We start from the raw sequence: 17,334 nt of genomic DNA on the forward strand, positions 1-17,334 counted from the left end.
TTTCATAGGTCTCATGTGATTTACTGCAATGCAACTATATTGGAGTATATTGTGAATATACATCTTTATATTACAGGCAGCCTAAGTCGTGTATGGCTGCATGTATGGACAAGTTCCACATATTACACCTGATAAGTAGTGATAACCTTTTATAACATACTCTTGGAGCCATCCTAAAGGATTTTATTACAAAGGGACATAATAAGCTATTTTTATTTCCAGGTTATGTTCTTCTCACCATAATAAACCATAATAAACCTTCAAAGCTTTGTAAAGGTTTGAATCCTACTGGCATATGTTATGAAAGATGAAATTTTCTCCTTTATGACATGTCCAGTCATAGTGGAGATTTTGTAAAGACATCAAGAGCTCTGAAGACCGTCTATAAATGTTTGGGATTCCGAAAACAGGCGCTAATTCTCATTCTCTGTAATAGGGGAGGGTAGCATAGGGGATTTTTTAAACCATGACATCATATAGTTGGCTGGAGTCGTCCTGTCATTGTTTTCCACTTTAGAGTATTTTTAATTTGTTTGTAAGCTGTATCTGAGCTGTTAGATCAATAGCTTAAGAAGTGATTTATGAACTGTTAAAGATTATCTCTTTTCCATGTAGTTGAAGTGAAACACATTTCTTTTTGCTCCAGGGTTTGCAGATTGGGACAAAGGAGCTTGAAGAGATGGGTGCCAAATTCTGTGTAGGATTACTTCGCCTAAAGAGGCTGACCTCTCCCATGGAATTCAGCCTGCCTCCAAGTCTCCTGGATATCGAGAATGACCTGATCGAGTCCAGCTGCAAGCTTGCAAGGTAATGTCATAACTTATTTTTATGGTTGGTTGTTAAAATATTTAACCATAAAACGTTTAGATCTATTGTCTTTCTGCAGTGACTGATATATTTTTATATGACAAATTCACATGTTATCCTAGGCCTGATCATCATGTTTGCTTAGAGGGCTTGTCCAGTTTTAGCAATTCAATTATTTTTTTCTTTTTGTATAATGAAAAGTAATATGAATTTCCACTATACTTTCAAGATCTCTGCTTGCTGTCCTTCTATAGGAGGCTTCATGGCTTCCAGTGGCTTCTAAATCTGTCCAGGGTCATGTGATGTCACAGGTGTACGGCTCGTTATAACACACAACTCTGATTACTAACGAGCTGATCACCTGTGAGATATCACTTGACCACTGACAGATTTAATAGCCACTGTCAGTGATTGACAGCGTTGGAATGGGTTCACAAATAGTTAACCCTTAGAATACTCTTATACAAGTTTTGTAAACTTGAGCGCAGTAAAGTTGTTCCTTCCTATAGGCTATAGGCTTTCTTAACATTGAATAAAAAAAGGAGATATGTCAGCACTCCATATAACTTGAAGATGGACCAAGGCCTCATCTAGTACCATTCTTCTGAACCTGTATTTAAAGGGGTTGTCCACTTCCAACAAATAAATCATATTGCTTGTGTAATAAAACCTTATACATTTTCCAATGTACTTTCTGTATCAGTTCCTCTCTGTTTTCTAGATCTCTGCTTGCTGTCGTTATATTCTATATTCTATGTTCATGGTCATGTGATGGATACACAGGTGCACAAGCCAATAGTATCACACGGCTCTGATTTCTCTCTGTGATAATAACTGCTGTGTGTCCATCGCATGACCTAAACTGATTTCTAGCCAATGGAAATAAACATAGAAGCTTTCTATTGCAGGACAGCAAGCAGAGAACTTGAAAACGAAGAGGAATTGATGCAAAAGATATATTGGAAAACTGTAAAAATTTTCATTACACAAACAATATCAATTATTTGCTGGAAGTAAACAATCCCTTTAAAGGAAACCTACCACTTTCAAATTATACTTCTAAGCATCACATACCGTGCACCAGCTCAGGGTGAGCTGGTGGCGGAGCATATCTTTGTTATTTCCATAAACCGCTGTATTGCTTTTAAACACTTTTTTCATCTTTATATTCGAAGCACCTTCGGCGCACCATGGGCGTGCATGGTACCACCGTGCACCGAAGAAAGTGTTTAAAAGCATTACAGCGGATAATGAAAATAACGAAGATATGCTCCGGCACCAGCTCACCCTGAGCTGGTGCACGGTATGTGATGCTTAGTAGTACAATTTGAAAGTGGTAGGTTGCCTTTAATGAAAGATACATGTTGCCAGCCAGTGCATAATAATTCCACTACCTTATAAATCTTAAATACATTATTAGGATCTTGAGGAATGCGTACAATCATGTTACTGCTGCAACAGTTTATCTCCATTCAAGAAGTTTTACAAATCTGAGGCTACGCTCCCTGTCAGTCCCTCAGCACCCTGCGTTGGCGAAATCTCCCTCAAATAAATAAAATAGAAAAAAACTACTTTTATTTATGTTCTAAAAAAAAATATTAAATTACACGATTTTTAATATAGTTTAAATTATGTAAATTACTTTGCTTCCAACAATAAACAAATAACTTGTAATGCATAACCTGAAGTGAAAAAAAAAGTCAGGCAAAAAGAAATGCTTGGCACAAAGCATCAAAATAACAAACACTTAGGCCCCTTCTCCACTGGCGTTTTTCACGCGCGAGTTCTGCGCGTGCATTTGACGCTCAGAACTCGCATTGCACTCTGTCCCATTGTATTCAATGGGTCTTTCTCCATTTGCGTGGTTTTCAACGCGCGTGCTTGCGTTCGTTTGCACGCGCGTCAAAATCGCAGCATGCTCTATTTTTGCGATTCACGCGCATTTTTCACGCACCATTCAAGTCTATGGGGACGTATCAAAAACGCATTGCACTCGCAAACATTGCAAGTGCAATGCGAGTGCAATGCGTTTTAAACGTAAGGGTTGCTAGGTGACCAGTATAACAGTATTTCCCCTGCTCGCGAACGATCATTTAATTAAAAAAACACAATGAAGAACAGTGAAGAATAGAATAAAACCAGTGAACACAGTGAACACAGTGACCACAGGATCATTTAAGATAAAAACACAGTGCAGAACACAGTGCAGAATAGATTACAGATGTTCGGCACATCTGCTTACTTGTCGGGAGATACGCGCGGAGCGCTGCGAACAAAATAGCATGTGAAGAACAATATATATGTGTGAAGAAGACATTGCAGATGTATGGAAACATCTGCAATGTGTTCTTTACACACATATATATTGTTCTTCACATGCTATTTTGTTCGCAGCGCTCCGCGCGTATCTCCCGACAAGTAAGCAGATGTGCCGAACATCTGTAATCTATTCTGCACTGTGTTCTGCACTGTGTTTTTATCTTAAATGATCCTGTGGTCACTGTTTTCACTGTGTTCACTGGTTTTATTCTATTCTTCACTGTTCTTCACATCTGCTAACTTGTCGGGAGATAATATATGCGCGCGGAACAGTGAAGAATAGATCGCAGATGTTTGCAACTTATCAGAAGACATTATTTTTCAATTAAATAAAACATTTTATTCCCGAACCTTGGTCCCTTTGAAAAAGTCCCATTGACTTAAAAAAACGCGCGTGAAAAACGCACCGAAAACGCAAAAAAACGCGAACAAAAATGAAACAAAAACGCAGCAAAAACGTCAGTTTTTCACGCATTGCACCCGCACGTGAAACGCAACGCTAGTGTGCAAGAGGCCTTAAAGTGTTCTTTCTAGAGAAGAAATAAGTCCACCATAGCTATGCTGGACAATCTGGTATATTTATAGCCTAATATTCAAGCTACTGTATGGGCAAGTATAATAGAAGACAATGAATAATATTCAATTACCCCTTGCTTCATTATATTACAGTGCTCTATGGTTTCACTTTACATGCTGGCCATTTGATGATTCTAAGTAATCCATGATGGTTACATTGATTCCCAATTGAGAGGAGTATAATTGATAGTGAGTAAGCACCAAACACAGCACTTGAATTATTGATATGTTGCTGATTTTATTTTGTTACTTTAATCCCAAGTAATACTTTCTAAAATGGCGTAATCATTAGACCAGCAGAGAACATTAGTGGAACAGGGAACATTAGTCTTCCTCTAGTGCTTTTTCTGTGTATTAAGTTATATTTTCTGGGGCTTTTCAGGACACAGTAAAGTTTTGCCCTGTCCTATGTCGATTTCAGGTTATTGATAACGTATTCTAAAGTGAAGTAAGAACATAAAGTTCAGTGTATGACTAATAAGAGTTGTGATGCTCCTGATAACACTTAGGTCAGGGTCACATCTTTCCTCTTATGGGGACATCAAATTGAGAATAATCACATTGCCTGATCGGTCACATGGTTGACACCATCTACCCCAGTGCATCCCATTGACTCTGAGTATTTATCTAACAAAGCCACATAGAGCTTTTCATGACTTACAGATCACATAATAACCCACAGATAGGACTTTTTTTTTTCTTACATGTTTTTATTTTTTGTAATGCCATCCAATCTTTTGTATGATATTTGTAACAGGCTTTACATACTGGGGCATAGTCCTTCAGATTTTAGCACGTCACAAAAACTGGGTCCCTTTCTATTAATGTGTGGTGGATTAGTGTTTCTCAGAAAGAGGGGTCTTGATGGAGCCTAGCTACCCATTTGTTGCAATATGGTCATGCTCGTTCCTGTTAGATTCAGTGCTTTTCAGTGGGAACTAAACTGTTGAACTGACCTTGAGTATAGGACTGAGAACAATGATGTGTTACATGTTTTCAGTCAACTCTTTCCATGTAGCCGTCCAGTGGCATTGATAAATTGTGGGGTTTTATTATACCCCAAGAAACCAGTGGAAGGTCTGTGAGTGTTTCCTCCTTGTCTGTTCTGTGTCTCCGACACAGATGTGAATAATATTGCTGTTATGAGGAGAAGCCAGCTATCACATTGAAATGATAGCACTGAGGGGCGCTTGCGGGAATTGATCACCCCAGCAGCTCTCTGCAGTTTTTAAGAGAAAATGAATTTATGTGCATGCTGTCCCTTTGAAACTCCAGAAGTATAAAACAGCTGCCTTGTTTGTAACTATGCCAATTCCCCATTACGCTCTCTGCTGCTAAGTGTTGGAGAGCATGCAAATAGAGAGAATAATTAATGCACAGATTGCACTTTTGTCACTCCGCCACGCAGTTCTGTTTAAAAGGTATAACCATATTGTAGGTTAAACACACAGACTATTGCCTGATGAAGTGATTACAACTCAATTTATTATAATGGTCCTCAGATTACTACATTAACAAAGAACCATTTACAAAAAAAATGGTGCTGCGAGACATGAAAAGCACTATTTCCTGAAGCCTAGTAGCATGCTTATGTTTAGATCGACATATAAAGAACTTCTTTTTATTAAAACCAGAAAAATGGTTTTTAAGGTTTAACATGATGGGTTAGTTATAACTATAGCAAGGCAGAATGCTACATTATAATGAATCTGTTGTAACTAGAGTACAATCTGGTTTCTATATTAGATCATCATATCTGATGTGTAATTCAGCTTCAACTTCAAATGTTTAGGTAATCACATGTATGCAATTTGTCAAATATTGTTTGTAGATCTTACTGCATGAATAAATATACAAGACTTATATGAAACCCCCAAAAACCACACACAGTACCTTTTTAGATGTCTTTATATGTCTAATCCATGGGATTAGAGCCACCATTGTTCTAAAAAACACTTTTATTGATGTCCTTTGCTCTAGTCATGGAGGCGTGGAGCTGCAGTATACAGTCAATCTAGCTCGTCCTCCTCGCTGAGGCGGACACTGTAAACCCTGCTGAAGAGAATTCCTTAGGTTGGGGGAGCTGGTGAGAGAGAGACAGTGGCTTTGTGTGCCTCAGGTCTGCCCTCAGGAAGGTCGGAGTGAGAGTAACGCTAGCTATGAGAAGAGAAATCATCTTGCTCCTCACCCCACCCACAGTCTCTCTGCTCTTCCAATAAAGAATCCCTGTCTATGGCAATGCTATAACTGCCTCTCCTGTAGTCGTAGAGGATGCCCCTTTGTCTTGACCACAGGCCTAGTTATAAAAAGTTAATTGGAGAGATCCCTGGACTGCCCATTCAGATACATGTACATTGTAATGAGGTCTCCCCAAAAGTCATTTGATTTACTAAAGCTCTTGTGCCAGTTTTTTGTCGGACGTTGTCTGCTCTTTTATGTGCAAACTGCTTGCACATGTATTTAAGAAATGCCTGTGACTCATTTCTGCTCTGAAAGGGGCGTTCTGATGCAGCCATCCCGGGCAACACATTTATCAAGCAGAGTCCAACACTGCAGAGTCGTACACCAAAAAACTTGGTGCACTCTGCCAGAGCAGTGTAGGGAGTGCTGATTCATGAAGAACGTGCGCCACAATTCCTGTATCTGGCGCACACTGCACACTCCACAGACAAACTGCACATAGTGAAATTTGCACTGTTTTTGATAAATGTGTGCCTTTGTATTCTAATCCACCCTTTCCCTGTTGGTGTCTGTTTCCATTAGTGCTTCCGTTACTTGAGCCACAAAATTGAACTGGAACTGCAGCGCATTTTTTTTTTTTGTTTTTGTTTCAAATAACAGAAACCGAAGAGAAGTGGCACAAACGGAGACTAAGAGAAGCCATTGAAATCAATGAACTTTTTAATGGGTCTGTTAGACTTCTGTTCTTATTATTTTAATGACATAAGATAATAATGGAGGTCCAAATACAGGTGTGAACTGGGCCTAACAAGTATAGTAAAGTATTCCAACAGTGTGTAGATGGTGCAGTGACTGCTATCCATAAAGTCCAATGCTGGGCATACATTTAGTACAAAATGTTCACATGGGCAGCTGTGGTGTGGTGGTTTACGTTGAGGTAATAATGAACTCCTTTCTTTACCATAAACTGGTTATCACTGAAAAAACTGATACCTTAGGCCCGTTCCACACTTGCGAGTGTGATGCGATGAACCCCGCATCACACTCACAATGCATGCTGCCAGGGACGCACGGCCCGAACGCTGTACCGTGGGAGTGAACTGACATGCTGAGTTCACTCCCGCGGTGCAGCGTTCGGTCCGTGCGTTCCCGGCAGGATGTGTTGCGAGTGTTATGCGAGTTCATCGCATCACACTCGCAAGTGTGGAACGGGCCTCAAAATAAAGAAAATATTTATTGCAATGTAAGAGCTACAAAAGACCATAACTCAGTTACAATCATCATAGTTACAGTTCAGAACACAAGTGTTGAGAGGCGGTTCTGTTATATCATTTTGGTGTCCAAAATAGCTAAAAAGTGTTACATAGTAATCAAGTTCTCAGGTTCCTAAAACCACAATTGAGGAAGTTCCAGGTCACTGGAGTTTGAGTGACCCATATTATTCTGAACATACAAGATATCAGCTAAAGTAAACGCCAATCTGTCTTCTCCATCATTACTCAATATCTGAGTTAACTAAACTACTAGAAGTTAAATTTCACTTGTTGATGTCCACTAAAATATATGTGATAGAGGTAATTATTGAGATATAACATTTAAGCTATATTATGCAAAGTTATAGAAGCAAGTCAATTCTAATAGATACAGATGGCTACTGCTCCTTCTTTTCCTGTCATATTGCTTCCTTCCAACTGGTATAAACTGGAAGGACAAGGTAGGTTCTTCAGGAACTGGTGTGGAGATGAATTTCAAATGGAAGCAGAATTCCAATACACAGTTCAAAGAATAGAAAGGCTTTCACCCTCTTTGTTGCATTCTTATCCAATTTCCTTATTCATTCTTTAAGTGCACATTACAGGGGAGAGGAAACATGCATTTCTTACTGTAAATAAGCAACCGCCCTTTTGTGCTTCTCCTGAGCTTTTTCCAGCCTGTTTTAGTAAGCCGGAATAGGTATGGGGAGGATAGAGGAAATGGCAAGATACCTATCCGTTGAGGTATAACTGTGTTCAGTAGTAGAGAAAAAGCGTGTGATAAAGGCTGATGTGACAACCGAAAAGCTGCATATGGAACTTGGCCGAAAAAAGATACTACCATAAGTGCAATCTCATGGAAGTTAACCCATGAGAGCGGAGAGAAGCTGATAGAAATGTCCAATAATGCAGTTATTGCTGTGACTGGTTATGTCATGAAATCAAAGTCATTCCTGTGCACTGCCAGCTCCTGCTACACTTACAGTTTCCATAGAAACGACCTGTATACTGTCTCTGCTCTCTGGTCTGACATGTGCAGTCAGCTTCTTGTTCCCTGCTGGGGGGGTGTGGCTGCACGTTCCTCTGTATGAAGAAGCTGTGCTGACCAGGGGGATTGTGGGAGATGTAGTCTTTTAGCAGAATGGGGGCAGCCATCTTGGAGTTATGCAGCTGCAGCTGTGAAGTGACAAGTGAAGGAAAAGAAAGTATACAGTCCAGGGTGGTGAGGTAAGGGTGTGCAACTATGATATATGCAAAAGAACTGGTTAGTTAAAAAAAAAAAAAAAAAGTACATATAGTGACCGGAGAACCCCTTTAATACCACATCTAGAATTATAGTTTTGTGAAACTGTTCTATTTGCTCAAAGCAACCAATCAGAACTCAGATTTCATTTTATAAATTGCTGTGGGAAAATGGGATCAGTGCATTGATTCAGAGCAGAATGGTTGCAACCCCAATATTTTTCTACATACTATGGTTCAAAAGAAATATCCATATGATGCGTGCCCCTCTCCAGCCTATCAGCTATAAGGCAGAATGGAGAAGGAGCTGCAGGAAAGACCAAGCTGAGAGTTCCAAAAGTGCATGTACCCTCTGCATCTGGGAAAGGGTTGACTCCATACATACACAAAAAGCTTATTTTTATACATTTTTACTCATTTACCTGCTAACTCTATAAAAGAAAAAAGCATGTAATTATTAAAACTATCCGATGAAGTTAAAGTCTCAGATTTCATGAAAAAAGTAAACATTGTTATTATATGTGAATCTATTCCAAAGATATTGTCATTTAAAGAAGAGCAAAACATTGCTGCAAAAATCGACCTGGACCTTCAGATACCAATGACCATTGGTCACAACGGGTTAAACTGTTCTCTTAGTGTATAGCAATACATTATGCATAAGAAACTTCTCCCTAGAATATGGGAACCTGTTTTCGATGAGATCAGCGGTTTGTTGCTGATTTTATCCTACAACAAAGATGACTATCTGTCTTGGGTCTTTCATCTTATATAAAAAGCAAACAAGCTGAAGAGATGTATAGAATATCTTTATTCATTAAAATCAACAGAGAAGCTTCTTGGTGTAACCTTTAATCAGAAAGCTATTTACTGGTAAGTCAACATCGGAGGAGAATTTTCTTTGATATGTTATGGTGGCCTCTTCCTACCAAAGCATCAAAGATAAATGCATTCTTTTTTTGTGATTACCTTTGTTACATAATATTGAAGTAAGTAATAAAGAAGTGATAAAACTAAAGGTCTAATGTAAAATGACCATTATTCTAGCTTTACACTTAAGATACTCTTAACCTTTCCTGCACATGTTCTCTCACTGCTTGGCCGGGTATGCATGTGTCTAAGCAACAATGCGCTGTAGGTCACAGGTGTCCAGTAGTGAAGATACTAACTGCCATTAAAACCACAGTGGTGGGCACTGTCACATCCATCAAGGTAAAATAATTTTTTAGCCTTGGCATTATCACTTGGCTAACCAGGGGTTTTCCAAATAGAAAAAAAAATGTAGGGGGGAGTGGGCAGGCATCTTGGCTTTACCATAATGGCATTAAGTGCTTCATAAATTTTAATGGCAGTGAATTTTACCAATAAGTCTCACATTTTGGTGCAACTCGTTCCTAAGTATTTCCTACTCCAGGAAGGGACTGGAGTAAATTTGTGGATAATTCTGTTGTAAGTTAAGTGATGTAAAAATCAGAATGGGTAGGCAAAATTCGCAAAAATGGCACAAATTGGCCATTGCCAATATGCAAGAAATCTTACTGTTATGTTATATTCCCCCCCTGTTACCTATGCAGAGTATAGGTCATTAGTTTTCGATTGTGTGGGTCTCATGCTTGCCAACAACGGCACAAATTCAGTTTTATTCTCTAGATGTTGAGACATTTCTTTTCTGCATTTCATTTTCCATTTATTGATATTGGAACCGAGATCAGATGTAAAGATGTTTCCGACTACAACACTGACAATGTTTTATGATGTATACGCATATGCCATAACAAATTATTGTTGAGATCCCCACTTATCCTGAGAACAGAAAGACCACGTTAGCTTCATCTTCGCACAGTAGCTCCTGCCCTCTTTTTGAAGGTAATGGGACTGTGCTGTAGGTGCTTGCACAACTGGTGGCCAGAAGCATCACCATGGAAAATCTGTGAAAGAGCAGCAGTGTCCGGTTAGTACGGCAGATTGTTCATTGCCCATTGGAACCTAATCATTAAAAACCATCCAATCCGGAACCATCCAATCTGGGCAGTGGGTACTAAAGAGATGGATAACTCCCAACTGTCCTGGATCCAGTGGGACAGTCGCGAATTTTGGGATCTGTTCCTCTGTCCCGCATGGTGGGAGGTACTCCCCTGGGACATCAACTTTGTCAGTATTCTCTGGACGCTGAAAGAGTTGAATACAGAGATAATGAAAAAAGCCATCTGCCCTCTGCTTTGTCACTGTGCCTCTGTGGCAGGTGAAAGGCCACTATATAAGGGGGAGCAGCTGCGGGGATATAATATGAGTTGGAGCTATTAAGCAGGGGCACAATAAGATGGCCAGCTGCTGGAGGCCCACAATAAGAGAGGGAGCTGGGGAGGCACACTATGAGGGGACTTTAATATGAAGGGGAGTTGGGGGGCACATTATCAGAGGGGGGATACAAGTTTTTTATGAGGGCTACAGTAAATGTTCAAATGACTTTTGGTTTGCCATGAAAGCAAGCATGTGCAAAATCCATTAAAACATCATGTAAAAGAGCTTTCAGATGATGTGTACATTACTGGGGATTAAATGGCTGCATTACTGCCTACTAAATATGTCTATGGGTTCAGTCTATTGTGGCTGATTAATGACCCATTGGGAGAGATTTATCAAGACTAACTGGACTGAACAATAATTTACACCAGCCTCTGTTCTACTCCTAATATGTCGACTGGTTAATGGTTTATCTTAAAACATACACAGTCTTAAAGGGTTTGTCTGGTCATCATTAAATTAATCTTTATTCAAATACTATGGCACAATTAGCTTCACCGGAGCCCTAATACCCCAAAAATGAATGGAGTGGCTAGTTTTGCATATAGCAGCACTTCATTCATTTCTATAGGACAAGTAGTTGATTAGTTGTCTTCACAAATAATCCACCCCAGCAACATGGCTGTTCTTACACGGGTATTATTTTTTTTTTTTTAATCGGAACATTTTTAAGAAGGCGCATAAAAACAAAGCATTAGATTTTCTCTTTTTAGATAGAAAGACACAACACCTACATAAAGTGCAGGCTCCAATAGACAGAGAGCACTAGAGAAACTAGGGCTTACATATTAGCATGTTCTCACCGGACGCAGCCGGTAGTTATGAGAGCAATAAGGGAACAGCCCTGTCTACCCATAACCCCATCCTCAGTATGGCATCCCAGTGGCTAGCATACACAAGTATTTTTGACCAACCTCAAAACAAAGCAAAAATCAGCTTTTTAGAAGACTTCTATTGGTCATTACATAAAGTTGTCACATATGTCAGTAGATGATAAGCTTGAATAACTACTAATATCTCATATCTATAATCATCGAAGGGAAAGTAGCAAGTAAGGAAATTTAAATAAATCTATTAATCAACCTCTGATGCCAAAAATGTCTTGTATCTGTGATTTCTACAGCGCCACTGCATCTACAGTAAAGAATCCATGCCAATGGAAAAGAAATTCTTTTGTACTAACCGGTCTTATAAAAAAAATATTTTTTATTTTATCCCATTATAATATAATAACAATTTACATATACTCTAATCAATCCATTCTCTTTTTTTATTTGGGTTGCTTTCCACTTTACTCGTTCAGTTCAGCTAGGTCCTTATTTACTGGAATATTTCTATGAGCATCTATGCCTTTCTCTATGCATTGAAACAATTGTCAGCTGCATTTGGTCTTTTTCTTAGCTACAGCTTCCTCAGTATTGGGGTACATTCACACAAGGTATGTTCAGCTAAGGTGAACATACGACCACATGCTGGATAAGCGAGCATGGGGCACCGTAATACGGCGAAATAGAGGATGTCCTATATTTCACTGTGCATGGTCACGGTGCGGTTAGACTTATGCTCGAAGCACAGCGACCGTGCACCATAGACGTCGATAGGGACGCATATTGGTCCCCATTACGTTCATGTGAATGAGCCCTTAAAGGGGTGTGTCAGTTGTAAAAAAATTTTAGCAATTACAATAACCTTATTTGGTCATCTATATTGCACAGGCCCTTTCTTATCAGAGACCAACCCCTTTCACTTCATCATAGGAATAAATGATTAAGGTCACGGCCAATAAGATCTGCCTTGAGTATTCATAATCTATTTATGAATGATTTAGTGGATTTTATTAAAAAAAATATTTGAATGTTTGTATGAGAAAAGATAAAGACATGGTGACTACATACATAAATAAGTACATACATTTCTGATAATCCCTTGTATCCCCATTTGATTTCCCTGTGACTGAGGCTCGTAGTCTGCGACCTGGCCATTTCTCTGGCTTTCTCTTAATATATTAGGATGCTTGAAACTCATCTGTGCACAATGTTTTAGATCAATATAATGTGTATTATTTGATTAGGAATAAAATGAAGATGTAGCAGGCTGCAGAAGCTTGTCTGAGATACTTATCCAATGAAATATTTAGAAGCACTTAAAGCTTCTCCACAAATATGTTTATCTAGCCCCACAGGAGAGCAATGAAACTGGGTGTAGAGAGCTTGTTTCTTTCTTTTCCATGCAAACTATTTCTGCCTAGAGGCTTCAAGGAACAGCATGGACTTTTATTTTAACTAGTGACACTTATGTGCAGTAGAGTCCCTTTAATCTGACTCATGGGATGCAGCTAGTGCTTGGTTATCAACATTCTAGGTTACTTGGCTGAGATAGAAGGGATAGGAAGGAAAAATACCATTCTATTCAAGATATGTAAGATATCTATGATCAGAATATCCTGATACCCTGTGCTTGCTATATATAAGGGCATAAAAGGTCAACAAGCCAAAATAAGAAGGGGATAAAGTGGCAGTAGTGCAGTAAAGGTAAACCATACACAAAACTGTGCACGGCCACGGGACGCGTCTCCATGGTGACGTCTCTATGATCATGTGATCTGGGGTGGCGTTTCCGGTGTGTAACCTCAGGGCACGCGCGCGTCACGTGGTGGGCGCGTCTACATGCAGAGACGCCGCGGGTAACTATAAAATGTGGGGGTGTACCCTTTGGCTTTCCCTTGATCTGCCCAGTGTCAGTTCACCATGTTTGCGGGTAAGTGTGCAATAGCAATATGAATTTTTGAATACTGGATGGTACCTCCAGTTTTGTGTATGGTTTACCTTTACTGCACTACTGCCACTTTATCCCCTTCTTATTTTGGTCTAACATTTGACTGCATTGCTAATATTATACTATTAGGACCCTGGGCTAATAGGGGTAGCCATTGGTTTCCTGTGCTGCCCTATTTTTCATCTGGGGCTACTTGTGTCCCCCATATACTGCATTTATACCTTCCCACTTGAGGGATATATATGTCGAATTTGTGTATTTACTTTCAATAAAGAGTATTATTTTAAACAAATTAGTGTTTTTTGCCGCTCTGGTTCTTTTTGGTATTCTTGAGTATACAGTTGGAGAGGCATATATGATCTGTGAAGGAGTGTAGGGGTTGATTTGGTTCTGTTGTTCTGCTATTTACATAAAATGAGGCCTGAATGTTCACAGGCTATCTGAAGTGCCCGACGTGCCAGGCCTTCTCCGGCCCACTCCACTGGTGGCTTCACCCACTTTAAGCCACCTCCACACCCACAAATGGCGCAGTGGCCTGGATTAATTGAAATTTCTCGTGTACTGCAGAACTGGCGTCGAAGCACGGATTAATCTCCCTCATAAAGTATATATGTTGATGAGTTTAAAGAATGAACTTTACGGACAACTTATGGCTCATTTCAGCTTATTTTTTAAGGTAAACTGACATTTTATTTTCACGTAAAAGAGGTCAAATAGAAAGGGTATAAAATATCCTATCTGTAGATGTTATTAAATGATGAAAATTTTGCTCATGTGTTACCTTTTAACATACAGGCGGTCCCCTACTTAAGGACACCCGACTTACAGACAACCCATAGTTACAGACGGACCCCTCTGCCCCATGTGACCTCTGGTGAAGCTCTCTGGATGCTTTACTATAGTCCCAGACTGCAATGATCAGCTGTAAGATGTCTGTAATGAAGCTTTATTGATAATTCTTGGTCCAATTACACCAAAAATTTTGAAACTCAAATTGTCACTGGGGCAAAAGAAAAAAAATTGTCTAGAACTTCCATTATAAAATATACAGTTTCGACTTACATACAAATTCAACTTAAGAACAAACCTCCAGACCCTATCTTGTATGTAACCCGGGGACTGCCTGTATATGTGTTTGAAGTCCTATAGAAGTAATTGTCTGTGCAACAAAATGTTACTGGCTGGTTTTCTTATAGATATGTTTTATTTTTCATTTCAGTCCGACTACATATGTGTTGGAAGGTGATGAACCCCGTTTTCTAGAAGAAGTGGATTACAGTGCAGAGAGCAATGACGAAGCTGACCCTGATCTCCTAGACACTGTTGCGGACTTTGAAACCTCAGCAGTAGAAGATGAAGCATCTTCCGATTTTGAAATCTCTCGAACTTGCTTGAAAAGTGCACAAAGGCAAAAGGAATGTTAACAGTGCCTGGTTTTAGCTGGAAAGTATTGAGCGTTAGACAAGTTCCTTGAGCCAATAAAAACAACATAGCTGTAGCTGGCTTGGAAGGACTTTCTTTGGGTATATAAAGTGGGGTCATTTGCTTATGTTGCATGTTTTTTTTTCCCCTGCAGGAATCACTTCAGACGAATTCTCCAATATTTAATGTGTACAGATGGCTGACATACTTAGAAAGCCACATTCAGTATAGTTCCCTGCACTGTGTTCATAGTACATGCTACAGACCTATTCTCTTAGGTGTAATATTTTTTTTTTTTGCTGATTATTGCACTATGGGGAAATGTTATTTTATTTTTTAATAGGTAGGTGCTCACGGATGTGTTCAGTTCTTTCTCAGTTGAGAAGCATCTACACAGCAGTTTTTTCATGGAGGGAATGTTTTGAATTCCATCCTAAATTGTGGTACACAAGTGTCCCACACTAACAATGTACAAAATTGCATGCTCCACTATGTCTTATTTGTGTTCTACCAAATAGAGGCCAAACTAGCACTCTTAAAGCATCCATTAGGATAAAGAAGCCTATGGATCTACTAACATATGCTCTGATAGCTTTCATAGTGCATATATTTAATGTGTGGCGACAACACAGTATGAAAACAGACTAACATATCCCCTATCAAAATGAAAAGCTATTCATATGAAACATGGCGTAGCATTTGTTGCAGCTCTCTGATCAGATACACAGTGGGTCAGAGCAGTATGTGTTGTTTAATATGGGGTATCCAAGTACATGACAGTTAATTAGATAATTATTATCCAGGTCTAGAACCTTTCAAGTATTTAGTTCTGGATCCACTATTTTTTAGTATGTCCTTGCATCTGTCTGCTTTCTACAGCTTCAGCATCTTCTCTGCTTATCAGGGTGAGATGCTGAACAAGTGATGAGCAAATGAGACTGTATTATTTTAATTGTGCAGCATCTTCACTCACAAGCAGGGGACATTCTTTGGAAACTAAATTAGAAAATCCAAGGAGCAAGGAGAGGAAAAGGCATAAGAATGTGTGACCAGCTCCACAGATTCATTGAGTTGGACAGAGAAAAGCTCGCGGCACTATTCTAACTTAAAGTTTTAATTTGAAAATGGTTGTAAGTATGGCTTAAATGAATAAAACCCTAAGTTGGCAACCCCTTTCATGTCGGCCTCTATGGGCCATATCTATTGAACTGTCTCCACCAGTTTTCTGTCTGACTTTGCACTAGAATGAACATCCAAAATGCTTGCACATGTATTTATGAAGTGCACATAGAGTTTGCAGCACTATTGATAAATCTGGGCCAATGTGTTTCTATTGCTGAAGTAACCCCTGGGTACAGTTAGTATGTCCACTGGGTCCAAATCATGTTACGTTCTGCTTTATGTGAAGCTGGAAAAAGACATCTGCTGCTTGGTAGATATCTCCTCATCTTTTACCCTTATACATACTGTATATTCACTCTATAGTACGGTGTGTTGGCTTCCAGAAACCAATGGAGCTGCTAACATAAGTGGAAACCTGATAAAGGGTCAGCCAAAAGAAAGCTGCCGGATATGGCCTATGATAGGTATGAGATACTAAATGTGCATTTCTCACAACAAGAACTAGACCACAAACTGATAGTGTTAGCAATATTGTTTAGTTCTATCACTTTATGATTGACTGTTCCTATTTTTTGGCTTTGTTTATGGCAGAAAAGTACGGCTTAATTTCTGACTAAACAAAGACCATGCCCATTTATCCTAAAGAAAATCCCTTCTAGTAACTTGTGTGACTTCTAAACTAGAAATATACACCCCCCCCCCCTAAATAAAATCTATAATAAATAGAAATGAGAGTTTACTCTACGCACCCTCTTCCCTCAAAAAAAAATTTGTCTTGAGAAAACCATTAATTAAAAGGTGGAAGGAGTGCTGTTTCAGCATCTCTCCTTCCATGTCTGTAGAAGAAGCCTTTGAGACTTAACGGGAAGAGCCTGACAACTCTGTAGGTATGGGGAGAGAGAATCCAAAAGCTGCTGAGATTAAACTAAACATTGACCGCCTATGCGCTTTGTATAGCCTGACATAGCCAACGTGAATTGAGTTTTCTGAGATTTCCCAAAGCACTTGTTCCATGTTATACTTCTCATGGACAAGGAATTATGCACAAGTAGAGTATTACTGGCACAATTTCTGTGCAATAAATCTGCAGCATAATACAGCAGTGGCGCCGTTTATGGGATCAATGAAATACTGTATACATATTGCCTAGGAAATCTGCTGCCGAATTGGTGAATTTATGACTTTCAATTGTTGCTGATCACTGTGCAATGCAAAGGTTGAGCTCTGGCCCCTCTGTCGTGGCAATATCAAGTCATAACACTGCAATAACACTGATTTTGGCTGGTTTCTGAGCCTATATTTTAAATATTTTTCAATCCCAATGACATCCGTT

The 17,334-nt window shown here is 39.3% G+C and overlaps 1 protein-coding gene across 4 annotated transcripts in view; it reads left to right on the forward strand.

Annotated features, from left to right (window-relative positions):
• The window catches only part of AGTPBP1 (ATP/GTP binding carboxypeptidase 1), a 98,643-nt gene extending 82,588 nt beyond the window's left edge, over window positions 1-16,055 (forward strand). For all 4 annotated transcript variants that reach the window (XM_072150862.1, XM_072150860.1, XM_072150859.1 and 1 more), the window contains 2 exons: window positions 647-807; window positions 14,677-16,055. In XM_072150862.1, coding sequence (XP_072006963.1) covers window positions 647-807; window positions 14,677-14,881 — 366 coding nt within the window. In that variant the 3' untranslated portion in view covers window positions 14,882-16,055. The remainder of the gene's footprint in view (window positions 1-646; window positions 808-14,676) is intronic.
• Window positions 16,056-17,334: the final 1,279 nt, after the last annotated feature.

Source organism: Engystomops pustulosus, chromosome 1 (genome assembly GCF_040894005.1).
Source record: "Engystomops pustulosus chromosome 1, aEngPut4.maternal, whole genome shotgun sequence".
Taxonomy (NCBI): Eukaryota; Metazoa; Chordata; class Amphibia; order Anura; family Leptodactylidae; genus Engystomops; species Engystomops pustulosus.